The sequence below is a fragment of the Martes martes genome, assembly GCF_963455335.1.
Source record: "Martes martes genome assembly, chromosome: 16".
In the NCBI taxonomy this organism is placed as follows: Eukaryota; Metazoa; Chordata; class Mammalia; order Carnivora; family Mustelidae; genus Martes; species Martes martes.
In genome coordinates this window covers 46,577,697-46,602,792 of record NC_137904.1, presented here as the reverse complement: position 1 = coordinate 46,602,792, position 25,096 = coordinate 46,577,697, and the positions used below count along the sequence as shown (strand labels likewise).

The window sequence follows — 25,096 nt, the reverse complement described above, 5'->3', positions numbered from 1 at the left end:
GGGAGGACTCTGCCCAGTCTGGGAATACTGGTGATAGAGCCGTGGCTTCAGGGCCGGAGTCACCCACGTATGTGCTGAACACCAGAGGAGTGGACACAGAGGCCCGAGGCATGTGTCGCTGTCCGGCTTCACGAGGGCAGCCTGAGATAGAGGAAAGAGTGCGGATCAGGGCCCCATTGGCCTGAGCTTTTGTTCTGGTGTCCATTCACCTGCTGTGGGACCTGGGGCAAGTTGCTTAACTTCTCTGAGCCTCAGTTTATCAGTAAAATGGAGCTAATAACACGGACCTTACAGGATTGCGTTGGGGCATCAGTGTAACACGCTCAGCGGGGGGCCCGGCATGCATGGACACATGTGGAGCCAGGATTCCAGAAATAGTTGGTGGCAGCTGGGCACGAGAATCCACCCACATGTGAAGGGGTGACTGGGTGGAGGGGCAGGGACGTGCGGGCTCCCCCGACAGCGGCCCATGGCTCTGAGTCCCGGGGCAGGCATACCAGCCCCAGGTATGGTTTAACGGACACCTTCTCAGTGGTTTTTCTCCAGTTTCTGTAGTCCTTGCTATGGCCTTGCTATGGGAATGGTATTAGTCCCATTCACAGATGAGGGAAACTGAGGCTCAGAAAGACAAAATCAATGGGCTGTAGAACTGGGATTCCAGTTTAAGCCTGTCTGGGGCCACAGTCCTCAAAGGATCATTTCCTTTAGGCTGCAAGAAGCCCAGTCTTGAGGGGAACCATGGGGAGCAATGGGGCCACCTAGCCTCCTCCGCAGACACCCTAAATGCCTCCCCTCTTGGACATACACTTGGGTATGTGTCTTGTCTTCAGGAGAAAAAGACCTGGACATGCACCTCTCTTAATGGGCCAAGGGGCCCACCCACCCTGTTGTCTACTCCTGGCTAATCTTGGGTCTCCCTTTTCCCAGGCACTGAGCCTGGCTTCTCCTTTTTTCCCTGCTAGGACCACAGCCCTTCTGGGGTCTGGTCCTTCCTTGGGCCTCATTCCTGGCTGGAGGATGAGGAAGTGGGGAGAGGCGGCAGGACTTTGGCTCTAGGGCAGGGAAGTGACTGCGGAAGACAGGAAGTTGGAGTCCTGGGGCCTTCTGACAAGAGAGGGGGAGAGGGGACAGGGAGCTGGTGGACAGGACAAACTCCCAGCCTGCAGGGGGGTGGGCAGGAAAGAAGGGGTGGCAGCAGGTGAGATACCCATGCTCCAGCCAGGCCAGCCAAGGGCCAGGGCTCAGGAAGTCCGGGGATCCCAGGAGGAGAAAGTGGGCTCTCCCACCCCTGAGCAAATGTCAAAAATCTGGTTCCTTGGCTGGGGCTAGAGTGCTGAGAAAATGAAGAGAAACAGTGTTTTATGGATTCAAAATTTTGTGTTTAACTATTTTAATTATTCTTGTTTTTAATTTCCCAGTTAAAACTTTTCTGATTATAAAAGTAATATCCATTGCAAACTATAACAATTACTTACAAACATAAAGAAAAAAATCACCTGTAGTTCCATCCCAAGATGGACTATCTCTGACATTTTTAAAAAAGATTTTGTTTATTTATTTATTTGACACACACACAGAGAGAGAGATCACAAGTAGGCAGAGAAGCAGGCAGAGAGAGAGGGAGAAGCAGGCTCCCTGCTGAGCGGGGAGCCTGATGTGGGGCTCAATCCCAGGACCCTGGGATCATGACCGGAGCCGAAGGCAGAGGCTTAACCCATTGAGCCACCCAGGCACTCCTCCCTGACATTTTAAAAAAGATGTTGTTTATTTATTTGAGAAAGAGAGAGAAAGAGTGAGCGAGAGAGCAGGAGTGTGGGGAGCGGGGAGGGAAGACAGAAGGAGACTCCCTGCTGAGCAGGGAGAGGACTGCAGGGCTCAATCCGGGACTCTAGGATCATGATCTGAGCCCAAGGCAGAGGATTTTTTTTTTTAAGATTTTATTTATTTATTTGACAGAGAGAGAGATCACAAGTAGGCAGAGAGGCAGGCAGAGAGAGGGGGAAGAAGGCTCCCGCTGAGCAGAGAGCCTGATGCGGGGCTTGATCCCAGGACCCTGAGATCAGACCTGAGCTGAAGGCAGAGGCTTAACCCACTGAGCCACCCAGGCGCCCCAATCCTTGACATTTTTATGTACAGAATATCGTCGAGGGATTTCCTTCCATGTAGAGACATAGACATGTCTATTTTCATAGACTTGGAGCCGTTCTGTATGCGCTATTTTGATGTACTCAGCTTTCCTCACCTATTAAGCGTATGTCCTCAATATTTCCATGTCATTCAACAATTTTCTAAAATGTGATTTTCAATGGCTCCATTAACATAGTACATCTTTCATTTGTACTCTGATTTACCCATTGTTGGATATTTGGGAATTTTGTGTTGTTTGCCTTTTTGTGTGTGTTTCATTAATTGCTGCTTTGCTGAGTATCCTCATACTTACCGCTGGATATAGCTACTGGTTACCTGCACAGAAATGGGAACCTGGATAAAAGGTAGACACCTGGGGTGCCTGGGTGGCTCAGTGGGTTAAAGCCTCTGCCTTCGGCTCAGGTCATGATCCCAGAGTCCTGGGATCGAGCCCTGCGTCGGGATCTCTGTTCGGTGGGGAGCCTACTTCCCCCTCTGTCTCTGCCTGCCTTTCTGCCTGCTTGTGATCTCTGTCTCTGTGTCAAATAAGTAAATAAAATCTTAAAAAAAAATAAAAAGGTAGACACTCCTCACTCTAAGCCAGCCTTCTGAAAATTCTCTTACAGTCTCATCTCTAGTGTTCAACATGGGGCTGGTCACAGTCTGGGCGGCTGTGAGTGTTAGCGCTGGAAAAAAAAAAAAATAGAAAAAACTTCGTCCCCCAATTTTTTAATTGGAAAAAAAGTATCTCTTTCTTTTAATTTGTATTTCTTTGATTAATAGTGAGATAGAATACATATTTTTCACATTGATTAGTTACTTGTGTATTATCCTTGCTCTGTTTTTGAAACGGGGGTCTGGGTCATTTTTTTTTTTTTTAATTGATTTGTAGGTACTCCTCATATATTCCAGACCTTAATGCTTCTTTGGTCGTATATGTGATAAACATGTTTTCTTGAGTTTGAGTCCTGCCTTTTACTTTAGTTTTTTTATTTTAAATTATATAGAGAAGTGTTATGTTTTGATGTAGTCCAACTTACACAATTTTTAATATATTTATTTCATTTGTTTTTGTACTTAGAAGGGCCTTTTCTTTTTTCATCATAAAAGTCCTATCACCACTTTCCTACAAGTTTGAAGGAGGAACAAAGTCACTCCCAGCATCACGGGACCTCATGCAACCAGACTGGATTTAATTAAGAGCAAAATCGAGATTTAACGATCTGACCAAGTCCCGGTCTAGACTTCGGTAATCGATTTCAGTGACCTCAGCTCCGACCCTGTGCCTGACAGCCAGATGCCAGCTGTTTCCTCCGCTGTGCCTCAGTGTCCTCCTCTGGAAAGAGGAGGCTGGACTAATCCGCTGGCTTCTCGGCAGGAGGTCCCTACAGGCTCTGGGTTCAGAAGGGCGCCAGGTTCAAATCCATATGCTGAGGTTTCCACCTAAATAAGCAGTTTCCACCTCCCCGAAATGGGATAGCCACGGTGCCTCTCTCACCCAGTGGTTGGAAAATTGGGGCGAAAATGGAATCAGATGATTCTCGGGCAGCCCTGCACCCCAGTTAAGCCTCGGTCGAATCAGATACGAGTAGTACCAGTAGTGGTAGTGTTTAGGAATTCCTGACCAGTCTCCTGCTCCCACCCATTGGGAATCGAGGTCAAGACGTGGGTCCCTGGCTGTGTCGCCGCCACCAGGGGAAGGAGGCCGGGGCAGACAGATGAGCTCGGGGCAGCCAGGGCTGGTGGTTGAGGCCGGGCCCTGGAGAGGAGGGACCAGGGGCGATGGGCGGGGGCGGGGGCAGGTAGCACTTGGCGCAGTGTGCTGGGGAGTCTCCGGCCTCCCCCGGTTGGGGCCCTCCTAACAGCGACCCCATCATATCTCCGGATCCGCGGGGCGATCGGAGGCGGGCAGGGTGCCGGGAAGTGGCGGTGCTCTCCGCTGCCTCCGGTTCTTATCAGCGCCGGCCGGATGAGAGCGGCGGGGCGAGGGGTTCCGGCACTGCACGCGGCTGGCGTTGCGGGAGATAATGTGTTTGCGTGAGATAAGCGCGGCGCGGCCGCTCGCAGGCTTTGTACACAGACGCCACTTAGCTGTGCAAACACCTGCCGCTCGCCTCGGGCTGGCAGCCGGCGCAGGACCCCCGGGAGGGTGGGGCGGCGTGCGACGGTGGCGGTCACCCGCCAGCCGCCAGCGTGTGGGGTGAGCGGTGGGAAAGGGTGTGGAGTGGGCAGACCTGCGCGCCGGGGTTCCCCTGCAGCCTCTGGGTCCCTGAGGGTGAGAGCTGGGTGCGTGTCCGCGTGGCACGGTGGGCGGTGGGTGCAGGTGGGTATCCGAAGGTGTCTTCCTGTGATGCGTGAGCCCCTGGGGTAACAGCCCTCACACCCAGCGGTGTCGCCTTCAGCCGGGCCCCAGGGATCTATCCAGTACTCCCTACCAGGTGTTGCCCTCCTCCCTATGGGGACAGGCACGGAGACCCGGAGGGTCCCAGAAGCGGGGGTGTGGGACGCGCTCAGGCCACCGGTGTGCTGGCAGGGCTAGGTATGTGGGGACACTGATCAGGCTCCAGAGCTGGGAGCTAAGCTTGCAGGGGCTTCCCTGGGAGAGGCCCTGGAAAGTGACCACTCCCTCTGGCTGCCTCCTTCATCCCAGGGCTGTCAGCTCTGCCCCCTGAACTCTCCTTAGATCCCTGTTTTCCACTCCCCGCTGCTTTCAGGACCTCAACATGCTGTTCAACATGGCGCCATGGGCTTGGCGCCTTCACCACTCTTTTCCTTCTAAGGTTACCCCATGCCAAGGTTGTCTGAGGGACAGACCATCTTATCTAGGACAAAATGAGCAGCTGCCCTCAGTACAGGGAAGCCCACTGAACAGACTGGTTAGAGGCGTGCATCTCAGTTGAGCCCAGCATCAAGCTTCAAGCATGTCTTACTGACATCTCATTAGCTTGGAAGACTGTCCAGTTCTGCCATGCCTGTTTCTGCCACATGCCCAAATCTGGTTTATTTTCCAGTACTCCTGCTTTTGCCAGAAGCTTGGCTAAATCTTCTTTTTTCTGCCTGACTCCTGCCCCAAAGTCAGGCCCCCAAGTACCAGCATACAGGTTGTGCACTGCAAAAGAGCGTTGAATCGCAGGGGCACCGTTCACATTGTAGACACGGAGTAGTGTACATGAGCACGCAGTGATCTCGCCATCAAATGCTTGGTCAGTAAGGGAGCCCCCTCCTACAAAATACCGCGCAGGCACCCGGGGCCTTATGATAGGAGAATTAAGCAGGCAGGGCACCTCGTTGGCTCAGTCCATGCAGCATGTGACTCTTGATCTCTCAGAGTTGTGAGTTCAAGCCCCACATTGGGTGTGGAGACCACTTTATTTTAAAAATAAAATCTTAAAAAGAAATAGTGACATTCACACAATGGAATATTATGGAAGATGAGAATGAACAAGATACAAACACGTATAACAACAGGATGAACTTCACAAACCTACTGTGGAGGGTGAGGAGCCGGGCATGAACACTTACCACGTGATTCCATTGATATGTTTGAGATAAGGGTACGTGATTACCCTCAGCAGGGCAGTGACGGGAAGGGGGGCAAGAGAAGGACTTCTGGGGGGTGGTAACGTGCTCTGTCTCTTATACTGGGTGCTAGTTACATGGGTGTGTTTAGTTTGTGGAGCCCCACCGAGCTGAACATTGACAGTTTGTGTGCAGTAATGAATGGGGGCTATTCTCCTATTAAAAAAAATGTTGAAAAGTTTATTTCATTTATAGAAATGAAATAACCTGGATGGTGTAGTAGGTTAAGTATCTGACTCTTGGTTTCAGATCGGGTCATGATCTCAGGGTTGTGAGATCAAGCCCCGGGTCGGGCTCGGAGTCAGACTCTGTGTTGGGCACAGAGCCTGCTTAAGATTCTCTCTCTCCCTCACCCTCTGCCCCTCCCCACCATCATGTGCTCTCTTGCCCTCAAATAAATAATCTTTAGAAAAAAAGATTTATAGAACTACCATTTGGACAGATGTAAGCTCTCTGCCACGGACTAAGCTCTCTCTGGCCTGTTTCTTCCTATCCTCCCCGTCTCCCCTCTTCCATCCCTGGGCCTCATCTGGATGCCCAGGTCCTCATTTTCCCTTTGGCCGGCTAGTTGCTCAAATTGTGGGATTGTATGCAGATACACCTACAGTTTTTCTTGTTACTGTTATTAGAGAAGGGAGTGCTTGAAGAGTTTTTATTTTTTTGACAAAGATGCTGTATAGGTAAGTGCAGTCCTTGTCCAGACGTCTCGTTTCCCCTTCAGTGTGTTATCGTTGGGGATTATTAAGTCCAGCTGTGCGTGAAGAAAAACTCAAATTTATAAAGTCTCAACCTGGTGGCTCTCAAACTTGAGTGGTGTCAGAATCCAGCAGTGGCCTTATTAAAGCCCAGTCCCCACCCCCAGATTCCGATTCAGTAGTTTTCAGGATGGAGCTGGAGAATGTGTCTTTCTAACAAGTTGTGAGGTGATGCTGTTGCTCCTGATGCTGAAACCACACTTTGCAAATGATTGCCACAAACATACAAGGTCGTATTCTCTTGTATAAAAAGCCCAGAAGTTGGCATCCCGGGTTGATGTGGTGGTGAGTTGTCAGGGATCACGGGCTTGTCAGGCTTTCCCTCTGGCTGTCTGAGATGTGTCCTTTGCCTTATGGTCCCACGTGGCTGCCTGAGCTCCAGCCATTTGGTCTTCCTCCAGCAAACAGAAAGGAGGATGAAGCAGAAAATAAAAACAAGAACAAAACACATTCCATTACGGTGCCTTAAAATGCCTCGAATGACACTTCCTAGAAATTATAAACATAGCTTTCATTGGCAATCCATTGGCCAGAACTTAGGCATATCTACATAACTAATTGCAAGAGAGGTTGGGACTATGTGTTTGTTTGTTTGTTTGTTTGTTTATTTATTTAAAATCAGGTTTCAGCTAAGTCTGAGGTTCTCTGACTAATGAAGAAGAGAAGAATAGATTTGGGGACAACCAACAAGAGTCAGAGAACATATCCCAAGCCACCCCATCAGCCCAGGGCCAGGGAGCCAGGCCTGTGCCGGAGGCCCATGCCCAGCTGGTTAAGATTAGGTGACCTCACATAAGGCAAGTCACCTTACCTCTTTGTGTCTCTTATCTTTGTCTATGAAATAGAGACTCACTCATATCTACATTCCAACTCACATTTACTGAGGCTCTTCCCCCGCCTGCCACTGGGATGGGGGCCACAATGGAGAGAGATAAGTCAAGGGCATTGTCTGCGAGGTGCCCACAGTCCAGGGGGCAGATGGACAAACAGCTCTGCCCTTCTGAAGCAGGGTGTTGGGGGCTATGCTTTTGGGGAGCCCAGCCACAGAGTGGGAGTGGGTGATCTCTACGAATAACATTTCCTCCTACCTTTACTGTTGCAGGAACAGATAAACATCATGAGTGTGTGACTTACAAATAGCTAAGTACTTTGGGGAACGTGTGGCTTTTCTTTCTGAGTGACAGACCTAAACAGAGTGTCTGGGCAGTAACTCTTAATGCCGCCATGCCTCACTAGCAGCAGAGGGGAGTGACCTTGGGGAGAGCGTGGTGGAGGCTTCAAGTGTTCGTGGAGGCCATGGACAGTCTTCCTCAGAAAGACCATCCTTCACACAGATTTTGTCATGCAACTTCAAGGGGTTCATAGATTCCTAAAGTCCATTGAAGGACCCTTGTTAAGAACTTACTGTAGGGGGACACCTGGGTTTCCCCATCAGTTAAGCATCTGACTCTTGGTTTTGGCTCAGGTCATGATCAGGATCGTGAGATCGAGCCCCGTGGCAGGCTCCCCATTCAGTGGGAAATCTGCTTGAGATTCTCTCTTTCCCTCTGCTTCTCCCCCCACTCATGTGTGCGCGCGCGCTCTCTCTCTCTCTCAAATAAGTAAACAACAACAACAACAACAACAAAACCACCGAAAAACAAAAAAACAAAGAAATCTCAAAACCTCTTATTGTAGAGAAAATCTCAGCTAATGGTGGTTTTTAAGAGCCCGAGGTTCTGGGACAGCAGTTTCAAGAGGTTTTCCTGAACAGCCCCATTCTGGAGTGGGGACCACCAGCAGGAAAACCCCGGTGGCAGGGGTGGGGATGTCTCAGAGACTGGACTGCGGTTTCTGGAGACCTCAGAGCTGGGCAGAGGAGAGAGGAGAGCAGGGGGAGGTGAGGCAGGAGCAAGTAGCCAGAGGTGTGAAGGAGGAGGGAGGCAGGGAGGGCCATGAATGTCATGCCAAGAAAAGGGCAGGTCTGTGGTGCCTGTGTTGGAGGTAGGTAGGCCTAGAATGGGCTTCAGGCCAGCATCCTCTGGCGGGGGGCAGTGCCACCCCTGCCCCCGCGTCCTATCAGGTGCAAGACGGTGTCAAGGAGAGGCACACACACACCCCCCACCCCCTCTGCCAAACCCTAGTTTCCGTGCAGCTGGCCTGGGTCTCGGTCTCCCCGGAAGGCGCCAGCAGGGCGGATGGTGGGTTGTGTTCTGTTTTCTCCTCTCTCTGCTGTCACCTCCCTGCTCCCTGCATGGATGGCACAGACTGAGTCACACTAATGGCTTTCCATGGAGCCCTCGGAACCAATGAAGCTGTTAACAAGTGAGGGAGCAAATGAGTCGTACTACTTTATCCCTCCACGGGGGCCTATGGAGCAGGCCAGGGCTGCACAGGGGGCATGGAATGGAGTAGGGATGAAGCCTGTTGCTTGGGCGAGGGAGGGAAGGCAGGGGGTGGGGAGAGGGAGAAGCAAGAGGTTCTGGGTTGGGGAGGAAGGATAACGTGTGGAAAGGGAGTTAGTGAGAGCTGTGGAGAGGGATGGGGAGATGCAGAGGGGAGAGAAGTAGAGAGGGGAGCAGAAGGGGTATTGGGGGCAGAGTGGGGGGTGGGGTGAGGGTTCTCCTCAGTCCTGGGCACGACGGGGAGGCAAAGATAGGAAGGCCAGGCTTTGGCCTTGAGGAGAGGAGACCACAGCTTGGATGGGGAGGGAGACAAATATATCCATGATTTTATTTATCAAAAGAAACCTGTGACCTGGGCTTTATTATTCCCTTTTTGCAGAGAGGCCCAGAGAGGTCAGGCAACTTGCCCAAAGTCACACAGTTGAGAAATGCTAGTGAGATTCAAACCCAGAGCTGTCTGACTCTGGAATTCATGCCTTTCCCACTGCCCTCGGTTTTGCAGGTATGTGGAAGAGAAGACATGGTTGGAAACCGCTAAGAACAGATTACTCTGGGTTGATCTAATTTGCCTCATTAATGGAATTACTCGGTCGGGGGTGGAGGTGCCACAGGCTCCTTGTGTCTGGACTTTAGCAAGGCGCTTGGCAAAATCTCTCCTGACATCCTGTGGACACAGGGGTGACATATGGGCAAAGGGCTCAATGGCTGGAAGAATTTCTAATTAGATGTGGGGCCGATTCTAAAGGCAGTTGATGGCAGAGCCGAAGCAGTGACTCTGTCCTTGGTCCTGTTCTCCTTCACCTTTTTATTTCTTTTCCCTTCCCTTGTAACTATATTTCATTATCCAAGTAACAAATGTCTATTGTAGACAAATGTAAACTATGGATAAGCAAAAAGGAAGAAAAGGCATCCTGAGCGGCGCCTGGGTGGCTCAGTGGGTTAAGCCTCTGCCTTCGGCTCAGGTCATGATCCCACGGTCCTGGGATCGAACCCCGCATCAGGCTCTCTGCTCAGCTGGGAGTCTGCTTCCCCCTCTCTCTCTGCCTGCCTCTCTGCCTACTTGTGATCTCTGTCTGTCAAATAAATAAATAAAATCTTAAAAAAAGAAAAAAAAAAGAAAAGAAAAGGCATCCTGGATCTTACTAAGAACGTTCACCAAATAGTCTTTTCAACTTGCTCTAAGTTTGAACATTTTCTGAATGAAATGTTGGGGATAAAAAAACCCTCAACAACAACAACAAGCCCTCCACAAGGGACGCTGGGCTGGCTCAGTCTGTAGAGCGTGGGACTCCTGATCTCAGGGTTGTGAGTTCGAGCGCAGGTAACCCACCATTCACATTTAGGGTGTATCCTGCCAATCGCTTTATTGCAAATAACGGCCATAAACTCTAGCATTTTATTGGGCATTTACAAGAGCTGGCCATGGTGCTGAGCATCTTATGGGCACTGTGTCATTAAATCCTCATCTCCCTTTATGGGCACTTTTATGATCTACTTTCCACAGATGACAACGCCAAGGCTCAGAGATGACGTAGCTTGGCCACAGAGGCTGGGGGAGCAGATGAAGCGAGTTTGTACCAGGATTTGTCTGGCTCTGGCGTGGAATTCTGAGCTTCTAGGAGACCCAATGCTCTCTAAATGCGCCTGGACCCGCTCCCCCACAGTCCTCCCCTTCCCACCTCACCTCCTGCCAGGGGCTGCTTGTGCCTGGTTGGTCATGAATCTTCATGCTGCTCCCCTTCTGCCTGTACGTCCCTGAGGTGGACCTCCCAGAAGGCACAGACCCTAGTGGAACAGGATATTCTCATGGCCTTTAAGCAGCCACCCCCGGTGGGCATTTCTCATATGTTCCTTATACAGGCAGGTGTCTCAGTTAGAAAAGCGAGGAATTTATTTTATTTTTAACACTTTTTAAAAAAAGATTTTATTTATTTATTTGACAGAGAGAGAGCACAAGTAAGCAGAATAGCAGGCAGAGGGAGAGAGAGAAGCAAGCTCTCTGCTGAGCAGAGACCCTGATGCAGGTCTCGATCCCAGGACCCTAGAGTCATGACCTGAGCTGAAGGCAGAGGCTTAACTGACTGAGCCACCCAGGTGCCCCAATTTTTAACGCTTTTTGTAATCTTACTATTTTATCAGGAACTGTGTCAAGCTCTTTAGAGATAGTAACTTAAAAAAATGATTCTGAACGGTAACATACAGTAAAATGGGCTTTTTTGGTTGAGGAACAGTTCTGACTTTTAACATGTGTAGATTCCTGTGGTCACCACCACAGGTCAGGGTTTGCAAGAGTTACGTCACTCTGCATGACTCCCAGGCACTATCCCCGTGCAGTCATTTCTCCTCCTGCCTCTATCTTCAGCAACTACTAATGTGCTCTTTATCACCATAGTTTTATCTTTTTGAGAATGTCCGTAAATAGAATTCTACAGTGTGTGACCTTTTGAGACAGGCTTTCTGCATTCAGCCTGACGCCTTTGACATTAATCTAATTTATTCTGCATCTCAATGGTTCATTTCTCTTCATTTCTAAGTAGTAAATATCCCAATATATGAATGTACCATAGCTTGTTCACTTGGTCCCTCACTGAGGGATACTCAGATTGTTTCCAACTTGGGGCAATTATGAATAGAGCTTCTATAAACACTCATGGACAGGTTTTTTTTTTAAAGATTTTATTTATTTATTTGACAGAGATCACAAGTAGGCAGAGCAGCAGGCAGAGAGAGAGGAGGAAGCAGGCTCCCCGCCGAGCAGAGAGCCCAATGCAGGGCTCGATCCCAGGACCCTGAGATCATGACCTGAGCTGAAGGCAGATGCTTTAACCCACTGAGCCACCCAGGCGCCCCATGGACAGGTTTTTATGTGGACATATATGTTCATTTCTCTAGGATAACTGCCTTGGAGTGGGATTTCTGGGTCATACAGGGTCTAAAGAGTTTCCGGTTGAACTGCAGAAGAAAATGGCAATGTCTTTAGACATCCGTCTGACTCTTCCTTCACAATTCTTTTAGTACAGATCTGCTGGTAGCAAATTCCCTTAGTTCTTCCTTTCACTGAGAATTTCTTTTCTTTTTGTTTTTTTTTAAAGACTTTACTTTTTTTAAATTTTATTTATTTATTTGAGAGAGAGAGAAAGACAGCATGAGAGGGGAGAAGGTCAGAGTGAAGCAGACTCCCCGTGGAGCTGGGAGCCCGATGTGGTACTCTATCCTAGGACTCTGGGATCATGACCTGAGTTGAAGGCAGTCGCTTAACCAACTGAGTCACGCAGGTGCCTTTTAAGATTTTATTTTTAAGTAATCTCCACACCCAACATGGGGCTTGAACTCATGCCCCGGAGATCAAGAGTCACATGGCTCACCCACTGAGCCAGCCGGGTGCCCTCTCTGTGGCTTGGAGTGGATGATTTCTCATGCTCTATCTTCAAGTTCACTGGTTCTTTCTTTTGTTATATCCATTCTGCTATTTGATCCCATCCAGGGAATTTCTATTTTGGTTATTTTATTTTTTCACTTCTAAAATTTCCATTTGGGGGGCACCTGAGTGGTTCAGTCATTAAGCGGCTGCCTTTGACTCAGGTCATGATCCCAGGGTCCTGGAATCGAGCCCCACATTGGGCTCCCTGCTCAGTGGGGAGCCTGCTTCTCCTTCTCCTGCTCCCCCTGCTTGTGTTCCTCTCTCACTGTGACTTTGTTAAATAAATAAATAAAATCTTTTGAAATAAAATAAAATAAAATAAAATTTCCATTTGGTTCTGTTTTTATATCTTTAATTTAATAGCTGAGACTTTTTATCTTTTTATTCATTTCAAGAGTATTTGCCTGAAGCATTTGAAGTAGCTGCTTTGGGGACACCTGGGTGGCTCAGTCGGTTAAGCATCTGCCTTTGGCTCAGGTCTTGATCTCAGGGTCCTGGGATCAAGACCCCCTCCCCTCCCTCCGGGCTCCCTGTTCAGCCAGGAGCCTGCCTCTGCCCCTCCCTCTGCCTCCCTACTCTACTCATGTTTTCTCTCAATTGCTCTCTCTCTTTCAAATAAAATTTTAAAAATATAAAAAGAATAAATGCTTTGAAGTCTTGGTCAGAGAAATCCAATCTATGGGTCATCTTGGCATTTGCATCTATCTGAGTTGAAGGTTCTCCTAGTTCTTGTATGTTGCATAATGCTCGCTTGTATCCTGGGTATTTGAAAAGATTATGCTGTAAGAATCTGGCAACTGTCCGAGTTCTCCAGAGAAAGTGGGCGATTTTGTTTTAACGGGGTAACTGACCCAGGTGGCTTCAGGCTCCGAGTCCTGACCAGATTTCCATGGGTTATAGTTTCAAGGTCATTTCAGCGTCAAAGCTTTTGCACTGGGGTTCAGCTCGGTGTCTTGTGTGTAGTGTCCAGGGGCCAGTCTGGGACCTGGGCGGTGGTCTGTCCTTGAGTCCAGTCTCAAAACCTTAGCCTCACTGCTGGAGACCAGATCCATTTGAGTACAGCTGAGGGGTAAGGTCAGGAGCTTGTGAACTTGGTGAACTTGCTCTTTCCTGTCCGTGATTTCCTTCATGCTCCTCATGCCCTGGGGCTTCCCTGCTTTGCTCTCCAGCGAGGAAACTGGGGCTTGATTTACCCTGCCCTGCTGCACACTCCCTGTGACCGTGACGGTGTTCAGGCTCACCCCAGCCTCTCGGGAACACAGCTCTTTAATCAGAGGGGGATGTTCTCTTCCCTTAGAGTTTAAGGTGTGCATAGGTGGGGGGAACTTACTGTCATCACTGCCACTGCCGTGGAATTCTGGGGGCCGGGGCAGGAGAGAATGCAGAAGAGAAACCCGGGGGCTGCACTACTCTCTCTGAGTGTTAGGCCCCCCTTCTCCCCAGCTCGAGGCAGAACCAGAGCAGTTCTGCTGGCGACCTCTCTCTTCATTGCCATCCCCGTTCTGGCTTCCGGGCTGTCTTGTGTCCCGGCTGGGGGCCACCAGAGGAAACGGGGATGTCACCACCTGTTCAGCAGTGCTCTGAACTCTGGCTTTCTTCCTCAGCGTGCCCAGTGCGCTTGGCTTCTCTGACTCCCCACATGGCCTCTCCACGCCTCACCGTTCAAGTTTTATGTCTCCACTCAGTGGGAGAGACGGGGCGGCCTGGCCTTACTCCATCTCATCTGGAACCTAATTGCTTTTAAAAATTGTCACAGCTGGGGGCGCCGGGGTGGCTCTGTCAGTTGGGCGTCTGCCTTTGTCTTGGGTCATGATTCCAGGGTCCTGGGATCCAGCCCCGTGTGTGTCTTGTGTGTTGGGAGCCCTGCTCAGTGGGGAGTCTGCTTCTCCCTCTGCCTCTGCCCCTTCCCCCTCTCCTGCTCTCTCCCCCGCCTCGCTATCTCAAATAGAAAAAACTTAAAGAATTAAAATGATCACAACTGTATGAAGTAGATACTGTTGTCATCTACATCTGACAGATGACGAGACTGAGGTACACGGAGGGTGAGTAATTTGTCCAAGGTCACACAGCTTGTATGTGGCCAACCCCGTCCTCCTGGCCCTGGGAGTGTGTGTCCTCAGTCCCTAGTTCTGCAGCCTCAGAGGCAGGTGCACGCTGCCCCTGCGGAGCGGAGCAGGGTCTGGTGCCCCTTATGGTGGGCGGGGCCCCATAACCACCACCGCCCAGCCTGCAGGGCAGGCGAAGGGAGGGCACAAAGGACAATGGGACAGGAATGCACTTCTGCATTTAGGAGTGTGTACATGTACGTGTGTATGCACCCTTGTATATGTGCTTGCTAAATCGTGCAGCCCGTGCTGGTGAGGGGGTGGATTCATTCGTTTAGCAGAAGTATTGATCCCGACCCCCCGCCCAGTGGCATCCCCCACCCCTGGGGTTACATCAGTGAAGAAAGCAAAGACCCCTGTATTCTAGGAGTGTCTCCGTCTCTTTAGGCACTACAACCGATTACCATAAACTTGATAGCGCTTAAAAAGCAAAATTTATCTCCCACAATTCTGGAAACTGGGAAATCCAAGATTAAGGCACCAGTAGATTCAGGGTCCGGGGAGAGCCCCTTCCTGATTCATGGAGATGGTTCCTGCTACGTCCTCACGTGGTGGAAGGGCTGAGGGAGCTCCCTGGTCCCCCATTCGCCAGTCCTCATCACCTCATCACGCACCCAAGACCCCACCTGCTGAGAGCACCGCACTGGGGGTTAGGATTTCCCCATGCGACATTCTGTCTGTCGCAAGTAGGCAGACAATACACATAATAAATAACTTATTGTGTGGTGTGATAGAAAGTGGGAAGTGCTGTGGGAGAAAACAGGACAGGAAAGGAGCATCAGGGACGCTGGGGGAGAGGGTTGGGTGTCTATTTATTGACGAAGAAGGACCCCGGCCATGTATCATTAACGACAGATATCCCATTTTTAAAATTTATGGATCAAAATGTGTTCCACAAGCCTTAAGGAGGAGGACGCCCCCTCACCTGTACATTCCATGTGGCCCCCTCTATTCTAGGGGAGCACAGAGCAAAGTTAAGCCCTCTCTGACGAGTTCCTTTGTAGCTACTCCCCAATTCCGAGACCTGCTGCCCGTTCTTAGATCTGCGCTGCTCTGTCTCCAGACTTCCAAAGAGCGATTCAAGTCACTTGTGCTGGGAAGCCAGGATTTCCCACTCAGCCGCCTGCGAGTTGGAAATTCTCTTCAGGGAGCCGGAGATCCCTGGAGATTTGGGGGTCAAGACAAGGACCAGCTACTGACTTGCACTCTCGGTGCTTCCATTCCATCTTCTGCACGAATGGGGCGTATCGTGTTTGCAGTGAAGACTAAGCGGATATGTGAAAAGGCCTGGTGTCTTGACTGCACTAGAGAAATGTTGATTCATTATTTTGGCTCTGTCGGTGGCACGGAGTTTTAGTTGACTGCAGACATCCAAATGGGTATGTCTGGGACCAGAGATGATACGGGTCAGGAGCTCAGCAGAGGAGCAAGTGACCCAGATTTGGGGCTTATTCACAGAGGGGGGCTGTGGCATAAGAAGAATAGATACTTGGTCTTTGTCCCCAGTTCCCAACTCAGAGCTCCTAAAAGCCCTTGGCATTTCCCGGGTAAGAGGAGCATCTTTTAGTTTTAACGAGGGGACTCTTGGTGAGTTGGCCCCTAGATACCTTTGGGAGGGGGACTGGTCATCAGAAAGGCTAAGCCTTGATGGGAAGCCTGGAACTTTCAGCTCCGCTCCCCTAGCTCCAAGGAGGGCCGTGAACCACAGCCCCGCAGGACAGGAGCTCCTGCCCTCGGGACCCTTCCGCGCCTTGCCCCGTATGCCTCTCTATCTGGCTGCTCATCTGTATCCCTTCTAACATGTTTTATAATAAACCAGTAAGTGTAAGTAAAGTATATTCCTGAGTTCTTGGAAATGTTCTAGCAGACTATTAAACCCAAGGACGGGGTCACGGGAGTCCTGGATTTATAGCCTCTTGGCCAGAAGCATAGGAGGTCCAGGGGTTTCGACAGCATCTAGGGTGGGGGCAGGACTGTGGGACTGGGCTCGTGAGTGGCGGCAGCTGCGCTCACCTTAGGTAGTTAGTGTCGGAATCGGATCAAACCGCTGAGGGACTACTCGGTGTCGGGAGAATCAGAGACGGTGGTTGAGGTGGGAAAACACCACTGAGTTGGCTAAAACCGTGGGGGAAGGTGGTATCCTCGTGGTGGGGACCACGTTACCTAGGCTCCCTCCTAGTATGAGTGTCCACTTGACCAGGTTCTGGACACTGGGGTAGGAGGAGAAGTCATGTGTGCAGCTTCCCCCATTAGAATTTTCATTTTAAAAAGATTTTTATTTATTTGAGAGAGAGAGAGAGAGTGAGAAAGAGCATGAGAGGGGAAGAGAGGGAGAAGCAGACTCCCCACGGAGCTGGGAGCCCGATGTGGGACTTGATTCGGGGACACCGGGACCATGACCTGAGCCGAAGGCAGTCATTTAACCAACTGAGACACCCAGGGCTCTCCCCCTACATTAGATTTTTTCTTTTTTTTAAGAGATTTTATTTATTTATTTGACAGAGAGAGACACAGCAAGAGAGGGAACTCAAGCAGGGAAAATGGGAGAGGGAGAGGCAGGCTTCCGGCTGAGCAGCGAGCCCGATGCGGAGCTTGATCCCAGGTTCCCGAAGGCAGCCGCTTAAGGACTGAGCCACCCCGGCGCCCCCACCCACCCCTGTTAGATTTTTATTTTTATTTTTTATTTTTTAATTTTTATTTTTTTACCCCTATTAGATTTTTAAAAGGAAAATGCTCACCCTCTACTTCTTCTTTACTCATTCCCATGAACTGACAGTGAATGTGGAGAGATGATCATTCTTTTGCCATACAGATGAATGCAGCTATCTCGGGGTAACAAGGTAGAAGGTGCTGGGCTCCTTGGGGGTCAGAGCCACTACCAGAGCCCCCACCGCTGGACCATCTGCCAGCTTGGACCTTTGTAGGAGAGGGAAATCAACCTCTTTCTTCGTCTTCCCTCCTCTCCTCCCCTCCTTTCCCTTTTCCTTCCTTCCTTCTACATTTCCCTCATTCTTTCTTTCTTTCTTTCTCTTTCTCTCTCTTTCCCTCCCTTCCTCCCTTCCTCCTTCTCTCTCCTTTCCTCTCTTCCTTTCTTCCTTTCTCTCTCCCTCTTTTTTCTTTCTTTCTCTCTCTCTTCTCTATGCTGGGCATGAAATGCAATGTGGACCTTCAACTCATGACCCTCAGATCAAGACCTAAGCTGAGATCAAGAGTTGGATACTTGGAGCGCCTGGGTGGCTCAGTTGTTAGGCGTCTGTCTTCAGCTCAGGTCATGATCTCAGGACCCTGGGATCAAGCCCCACATTGGGCACCCTGCTCAGCAGGGAGCCTGCTTGTCCCTCTCCCACTCCCCCTGCTTGTGTTCCTTCTCTCGCTGTGTCTCTCTCTGTCAAATAAATAAATAAAAGCTTAAACAAAAAAAAGAGTTGGATACTTAACCACCTGAGCCACTCAGGCTCCCCTTTATTAGTTCTTTAAACTATTAAAGTGATATATACAACCTATAAAAACATTCAAATTCAAACTATACAGAAAGTAGGTAAACTGCTGGAGAAGTCCTTGCTTAGATATAAGCAGGACTAGGTCACTGGCCAGTCTTCAGAAAAAGCTGGCCCAAGTGGGCAATCATAAAATAGAAACAGAGGGGTGCCTGGGTGGCTCAGTGGGTTAAAGCCTCTGCCTTTGGCTCGGGTCGTGATCCCAGAGTCTTGGGATCGAGCCCCACATCGGGCTCTCTATTCAGTGGGGAGCCTGCTTCCCTTCCTCCCTCTCTGCCTGCCTCTCTGCCTACTTGTGATCTCTGTCAAATAAATAAATAAAAATCTTAAGAAAAAAAAAGAAACATATATGCCTTTGTCAAATCGTTTTGACTTCAAACCTATAAATGCACATTTAAGCATCAGGCTCTCTTTGGGCTCTTGACTCAAGGTGTCCTTGTCTTCCTTGCATTAATCACTCCCACAACCCATCACCTGTTATTTCCAGTTTCCTTAAATGGGGTGAGAAGGTAAGGACACAAGCGAAACTATCTGGTGTAGAAGCCACCTAGATTTTTTTTTTTTTAAAGAATTTTCTCCAAAGAATTTTTAGTTACCCTTCACACCTCATTCAACATTTCTGCAATTCTCTGGTTGGTTCAAAGCAGCCAACTTAGTTTTCAAGGAAGTGATTCTGTGCACTCACATTTCATCAGTTTGTGTACTATTTAATTGAATTATGTGATAATAGGATTATGCGATTATAGGATTACAAAGACAAGTATACCTGGCTGAAACGAGGCGAGAGATCCAGCTGACTCTTGGTAAACAGGCAGCCGGACACCCGACACCTGACACCGGGGGCATGGGGGAAACCTGAAGTACCTGCTCTTTGAGACCTCGGGTCAGCACGCTGTGGATCCCTGAACCTGTTTTTGTACATCCTGAGTACAAATGGCTTTACGAAGGATGGTTTTGTGTCTTTAAATGGTTGGAAAAAATCAAAAGGAGAATATCTTATGGCGTGAAACGGATGTGAAATTCAATCTTTGATATCCACCAGTAAAGTCTCACTGGGGTGCAGCCATGCCCATTCTTTGTTTGTTTGTTTGCATAGTTCTATGGCTGCTTCTGTGCGACAGTAGCCAAGGTGAATGGCGGAACAGAGACTAAAATATTTGCTATTTGGTCCTTTACAGAAAGGCTTGGCCGATACCTATTCTAGAGAGAAGTCTGAACCTTGGGATTGCACCAGGCCACAGGTATCTGTCACCGCGATTTCCAGAAGGACTGAGGACTTGTGGTAAGGGAAGCTTCTCTAGGAAGAACTCCGGCCATCCGAAGCGAAAATCCTCTTTCTTGGCATTCCTGCCTTCCAAAGCCGCCCCCTTGGTAAAACCAGGATCCACGGTGTGACAGTTTGAACCGTTTCTTATTGACCTCACTCACTCACCCACGGTCCCTGTTGTCCATCACAGGGCTTTGTGCACAGTGACAGATCACGAGAAGGAGAGGGTGGCCCTGTCTGTTCCCCTGCCATTAATCTAAGCAGATGACAAAGCTTCCTTGAATGCAGCTGATATCCTTTCCGACGGGCGCCATTTCTCGGCTGTGTCAACGGGTTATTCCTCATTCTCTGCTTCACTCTGTGCAAAGGGCCAGTGTTTTTAGGCAACAGGACATATGTACTCATGACAAAATGAACAGGCAAGCCTTTCGAGATGCGCCGTCGTGGTAGGCAATATTTTCCTGGGCTGCGGCTGGGAATCAAAGTGGCATAGAGAGTTTCACATGGGCTGATAAACGCGCAGCCTTAACCATCGGAGAGCAGAGCAGACCGATCCGCTGCCTAACCACCATTGACATACATCGATTTTCCGTTGTCTCCTCCAGGGGATTTTTTTCTAGCTAGATGCAAGACTCAGTACTTGTCTGGACATAACCGGGCGTTGTCCTTAGGTGACACATGTGTGGGATATCTGCACCTGTGAAGAGAGAGAGAGAGAGAGAGTGTGTGTGTGTGTGTATGTGTGTGTGTGTGTGTCTGGGCCACCATCACGTCTTGGCTGGATTACAGCAGTGGGTTCCTAACTGGCCTCTCTGGTTCTGATCTTGCCCTCCTACAGTCTGCTCTCAACATAGCAGCCGGGATGCTTCCTTTAAAACCCAAGTCAGGAGGCCCTTGGCTGGCTCAGCTGGTAGAGCAGGTGACTCTTGGTCTCAGGGTTGTGGGTTTGAGCAGCACATTGGGTGTTGAGATTACTTAAAAAAATAAAATCTTTAAAAATAAATGAAAAAAAAAATAACACCTAGGTCCGACCATGTCACTCCTTGGACCGAAGCTCTCGTGTCATTCTGAGCAGAAGCCAAAGTCCTCATAGCAACCTACGAGGCCCTACATGGTCCAGTCCCCTGACGCTTCCCTGATCTCCTCTCCTTCTCACTGATCCCACTGCTCACTCCACTCCAACCACATGGACCTCCTTGCCATCCTCTAACTGTGAAGCCCACTCCTACCTCAGGGCCTTTGCGCTTGCTCTTTCCCCTGCCTGGAACATTCTTCCCAAAGTAGCCTCATGGTTTGCTTCCTCACTTTCTTCAAATGCCATCTCGTAAGTGAGGCCTTCCTCAACCACCCAACATAAAATAAATCCCGCACACCACAGTACTCTTTTTGCCTTACCCTGACTTTTCTCCATAATACTTATCATAATCAGACATACTACATGCTTTCTTGATTGATTTTCTATTTCCTGCCATTAGAATGTAAGTTCCACGAGGCCAAGGATTTTGCCCCTTTGTTCACGGCTCTGTGCTTAACATAGTGCCTAGGAGAGTAGGGGCTTAATAATTGCCACGTGGCAACCCGCTGTCCACAGAACCTTGGGCATGAGGCCTCGTTGAGGGCGGAAGGCAGTGGCCTAGCACTGCCCAGTGCATGGTATATCAAAGAGAGCCCTTGTGTGTGGGAAGTGGGGGACAGTGGGCAGGCAGTGGGGTGGGGGAGAGAATGCTAAGTCGCTGGGGATGTGTGCCATGGGTCATCCTATCTTGATGAGTGGCCCTGGAGCCCCCCTGGGCAAGGGGAATGCTCAGCTGAGGTCCAAGTTCCTGGCCTCCCTGACTTCTGGAGAGGCCTTACAAGGTGTTCTGAGAACAGGGATCAAGGGCAAGGGTGCCCCAGTGATTCTGTCCCCCTTGCTCTTTGAGGACAAGTTGGAGGCAGGTGCTGGTCCCAAGTCTACAACAACAATTAATTTGAAGTTTCTTCTTTCACAGATATCAGTCCCCCACCTCCCAAACACGTCTAATAGCAACTGAGTCATGGGTCAATGATGGTGGCGGGTACGTGGGTGGGGGGTAACTGAGTCTATTGATCGAGGGCCGAGACGTCATCCCCACTAATGAACAAGTTAATAAACTCTTCAATGAGGAGGTGATGATTAATGAACCAATCAGCTTGCCCTGTAATTGGGAAGTGGAGCTGAAGGGCGGGGTGGGCCCGTGGGAGGTTTGTAGGCTGTGGTGGGCAGGCTGCTGTCCCTCTCTAAAGGCAAAGAGGGAAGCGACTACTTTAGGGGTTGTACCTTGAACCCAGGCCTTCCCCCATACCTTCTGGCTTCTCTACTGTTTCTCCTCTGCTCCCATCTGTCCTCAGAACCCCCCAACATCCCGAGAAAGGAGAGGCCACCGATTCCCTTTGGGCACTTTGCAGTCACTGTCCTCTCTCTCTGCCTGGGATCAGTACACCAGAAACCCCTGTCATGACCTCAGCCAGGGCTGCAGAAGAGCAAATGGCTCCCACTCTCGGACATCCTTGTCCCCGTTAGCCTGCAGGGGTCCTTATCTAGGCTCTGATCCCTGGGATTACAGCTGTTCCAACCAGCTCCCTGGCTGTTGCCTTGCCGTCTGCTCCCCCAACTGGACCCAGACTTGTCTCTCTGTTTTCCTCTCTATCTCTGTGTCCTGGCAACTTCCCAGACTGGGGCTCTGCAAGGAGGGTGCCGTGCCTCCTCCCTTAGGATGGGGCTCCCTGGTGATACGGCTTTGTCCCTCCCCTCACACTGGGGATCCCCAAGGGTATGGCCATGACTCTCCTCTGAGACTGGGGGTCCTGGAGAACAGGGCTGGGCACCTGCCCTCAGATGAATGATTTTTCTCCTCCCTCTGAGTATAGAGTCCAGGACCCCTCTTCTGCCTTCATGCTCAGCGTGCTGCCCTGGCCTTTCCTGGGATATGCAGGGCCCATGGGCCCAACTGGTTGATAAGGCGCCATTTCCGGAGAGTGCAGGTGATTGAACCTATAAAAAGGTGATTGAGGGAGCCCTAGACTCTCCACCTTGAGAGAGCTCTAAAAATAACACCCACGGCCATCTGTCCTGGGGGGTGGAGGGGCTGGCACAGAAACAAGATGGCGCCTCCTGCCCTCAGGGGCTGATGGGACACAGGGAAGCCCTGGAGGCTCTGGCCAGGCTGGGAGAAAGGGAGCTGGAAAGGGCTTTATGGTGAGACTCCCCAACAGTCCTCTTTTCCCAGTGGGAACAGGTGGGCCTGATGTGGTTGACCTCTCAGAGAGGGTAGCAGGCCCCCAAATTAGATTCCCCTCTCCTGCTCCCACGCCCAACTTCTGAGCTCTATGGTTATTCCTGGTAGTGAGTCGTTCTGCCCTCAGTGGAGAGGGCCTCTTCCTGGGGTCTGCCCCAGCGCTTTCCTCTTGTTCGAATCCTGGGTTCCCTCCTCTCTCAGACCTTCAGCTACCTCATCTGTAAAATGGGTATAAACTCAGCTCATTGGGTTGTGCTTCGACCCTGTATGGCCCGTACACAGTAGGTACCTAATAAACAGAGTCCCTTCCTCTTTCTTTCAAAGGCCCTGGGTGAGGATCTTTGCCCCAGAACCCAGTGGAGACTGAAATGGGCTGGGGACAGTGGGCCCGGGTCTGTGCGTGTCAGGCTGGATGCGCAGTTGGCCGACTCAGGTGCTTCTGGGAGTGGGGACTGGCCTCTGCCTCCTTTTGGCCCTCTCCCCAGATCTTTATCAGAGAAGGGACATAGTGGGGTGTCCAGACAGACCTGTCCCCTAGGACATCATAAACAGCACGTCAAGAGCCCAAACCATAGCTCCTACCCCACCTCCAGTAGAAAGACGCTTTCCCTGCTTTCTCCCGAGGGTTCTGCCTCTCCTCAGCCCCTCTCCAAGGAATTTTAGAGAGAGGGCTGAAAAGGCTGCCTTTTCCGTGGACCAGTCACAGGTCTCATGGCTGGAGGCAGTGTCCAGCCTATGCTTGTCCTTCCCACCCATGGGTAGAGTAGGGAAGATGGAGTCTTATCCCTGGTCCCAGGGGCTGCCCCAGGAGTCTAGATACCAACGTTCCACTTCCTGGGGAGTCTACACCCTGCTGCTGGGGGGCTGTGGGGTGAAGATGGGGTTGAGGAGCTGTCCAGGGTCTGAGTCTGAGTCTCATCTCCAGCAAGGTGGAGACATCACGCACTGTCTGGGTGTACACTCAGCGATCTGGCGGGGGTGGAGGCAAGGAGGAGGAAGGGCCCTCCCCACCCCTCCAGCTCCCCCTCCCCCTCAAACTCCCCCTCCTTTTCCAGGCCGAGATATAAGCCCCGCAGGGAAGGCGCCGAGCAGAGGAAGAGGCCACAGCCCGACCTGCAGCAGTCCAGCCCTTGGGACTCCTTTCGCCTGCCACTTGCTCATCTCTGCTTCCGGAGCTGTCGCCGTGAGTGGCCCGGGAATGGTCTGGTGCGGGGGAACCCGGGCTGTTTGAGGGAGAAATTGAGGCTGGGATGGTGAAAATTGGGGCTAAATGGCCAGGATAGCCCTCTGCCTCCAGCTACCATTCTGGACAGTACGAGTGGGAGTTGGGGAGACCGGCAGGGCTTCTGCCTCTCTGAAATATAGGGAAACCGAGGCAGAGGCAGTGCAGTGCCCGAGAACACATAATGAGCCGGTGGCTGAGCCTTGGTCCGGCAGTGGCCCTGCACAGGCCGGGGAGCGTGGGCCCGACGGCAGCCTCAGCCTCCCGCAGTCGGGTGTCGAGGCCGGGGATGACCCACGGTCCCTGCCCCTGCTCCAGATGGTGACGGTGCGCAGGCCGTGGCCCGCCGTGGCCACAGTGCTGCTGGCCCTGCTCGCCTGCCTGGGGGCGCTGGTCCACGCTTACCCCTCCAAACCCGAGGCTCCCGGCGAAGACGCCTCGCCCGAGGAGCTGAGCCGCTACTACGCGTCGCTGCGCCACTACCTCAACCTGGTCACTCGGCAGCGGTGAGTCGGCGGGGCGCGGGGTCCCCGGGGCTCCCGCCCTCCGCCCAGGGGCGTGCCCGTGTCTGACCCCGCCCCCTCTGGACCCGCCCCCAGGTATGGGAAACGCGACAGCCCCGAAGCGGTCCTCGCGAAACTGCTCTTCCCCGACGACGAGGACCGCCGGGTCAAGACACGGTAAAAGTGTCTCCCCGCCACCCACGCCCCCGACACACATCCTGTCCCCCAGTGTTCGGTCTGGGCTGCGCGGCCCCACGGAAACACCTAGCGCGTTCCCCCAGTCTAGCCTCCCCAGATCCGAGGTCGGATCCGAGGAAGGATCCTTTCGGTTCCTTCCTACAGGCCAGAAGGCGCGTACATGTGGTGACGACCCCAAGGGCTCCTGGGAGATATGCTAACTACACCGACCTCATCTGCATGGTTGCTCCTGATCCGGGAACCTGGGTTCCTCTCCCTGCCTGCTGCGCCTGGGGAGTGGGTGCGGGATGGGGGTCTTCATTCCATTTCTCCGTGTCCTCAGCCCCTGGGCTGGAGGGCTATGTGTGGTCTTTTCCTGCTCCCCAAATAAAGAGCAAATTTCACTGAAACAGAATGTGTGCCTTTGTCTTTCCTTTCCCTTCTCCCTCTTGGAGGTGGCATCCGGAGGGAGTGGAGGGTGGAGGCACCAGTCAGGAGAAGAGGGGGCACTGCAGTCAAAAGCCTGCCCAGGACAAGGCTGGGGCAGAGGGGGGGGCGCTCTCTTTTCTGAGCTAAGAGAAGACCCTTTGGCCCTGCAGGGATCTCTGTGGCACCCTCCAGTGGGGCAGGATGAAAGTTCTTGACAAGGGGCAGGGAGGAGCAGGAAAAATCATTGCGAGAGAATGGGGAGGGTGGAAAGAGCTTGCTAGGCAGCCTAGGAGAGCAGATAGGGACAGAGGTGCAGGTGGCTGGGGGTGTGGGCTCGGCACCAGTCCCTCAGGGCAGTTACCCTGAGGAGATG

At 51.3% G+C, this 25,096-nt stretch overlaps 1 protein-coding gene across 1 annotated transcript; it reads left to right on the top strand.

Moving 5' to 3' along the window:
* Positions 1 to 19,079: 19,079 nt before the first annotated feature.
* On the top strand, positions 19,080 to 24,701 carry PYY (peptide YY). Its single transcript, XM_080826767.1, has 5 exons — positions 19,080 to 19,150; positions 23,448 to 23,575; positions 23,933 to 24,120; positions 24,214 to 24,294; positions 24,460 to 24,701. The coding sequence occupies exons 3-5, from the start codon at positions 23,933 to 23,935 to the stop codon at positions 24,482 to 24,484; spliced, it is 294 nt and encodes a 97-aa protein (XP_080682893.1). The 5' UTR covers positions 19,080 to 19,150; positions 23,448 to 23,575; the 3' UTR covers positions 24,485 to 24,701.
* The last annotated feature ends 395 nt before the right edge of the window (positions 24,702 to 25,096 follow it).

Bases quoted from the DNA above. Each gene is read 5' to 3' on its own strand.
- PYY (XM_080826767.1), top strand. From the start codon at position 23,933: ATGGTGACGGTGCGCAGGCCGTGGCCCGCCGTGGCCACAGTGCTGCTG. The intron at 24,121-24,213 runs GTGAGTCGGCGG...ACCCGCCCCCAG, and splicing joins AACCTGGTCACTCGGCAGCG to GTATGGGAAACGCGACAGCC. The intron at 24,295-24,459 runs GTAAAAGTGTCT...TCCTTCCTACAG, and splicing joins GACCGCCGGGTCAAGACACG to GCCAGAAGGCGCGTACATGT.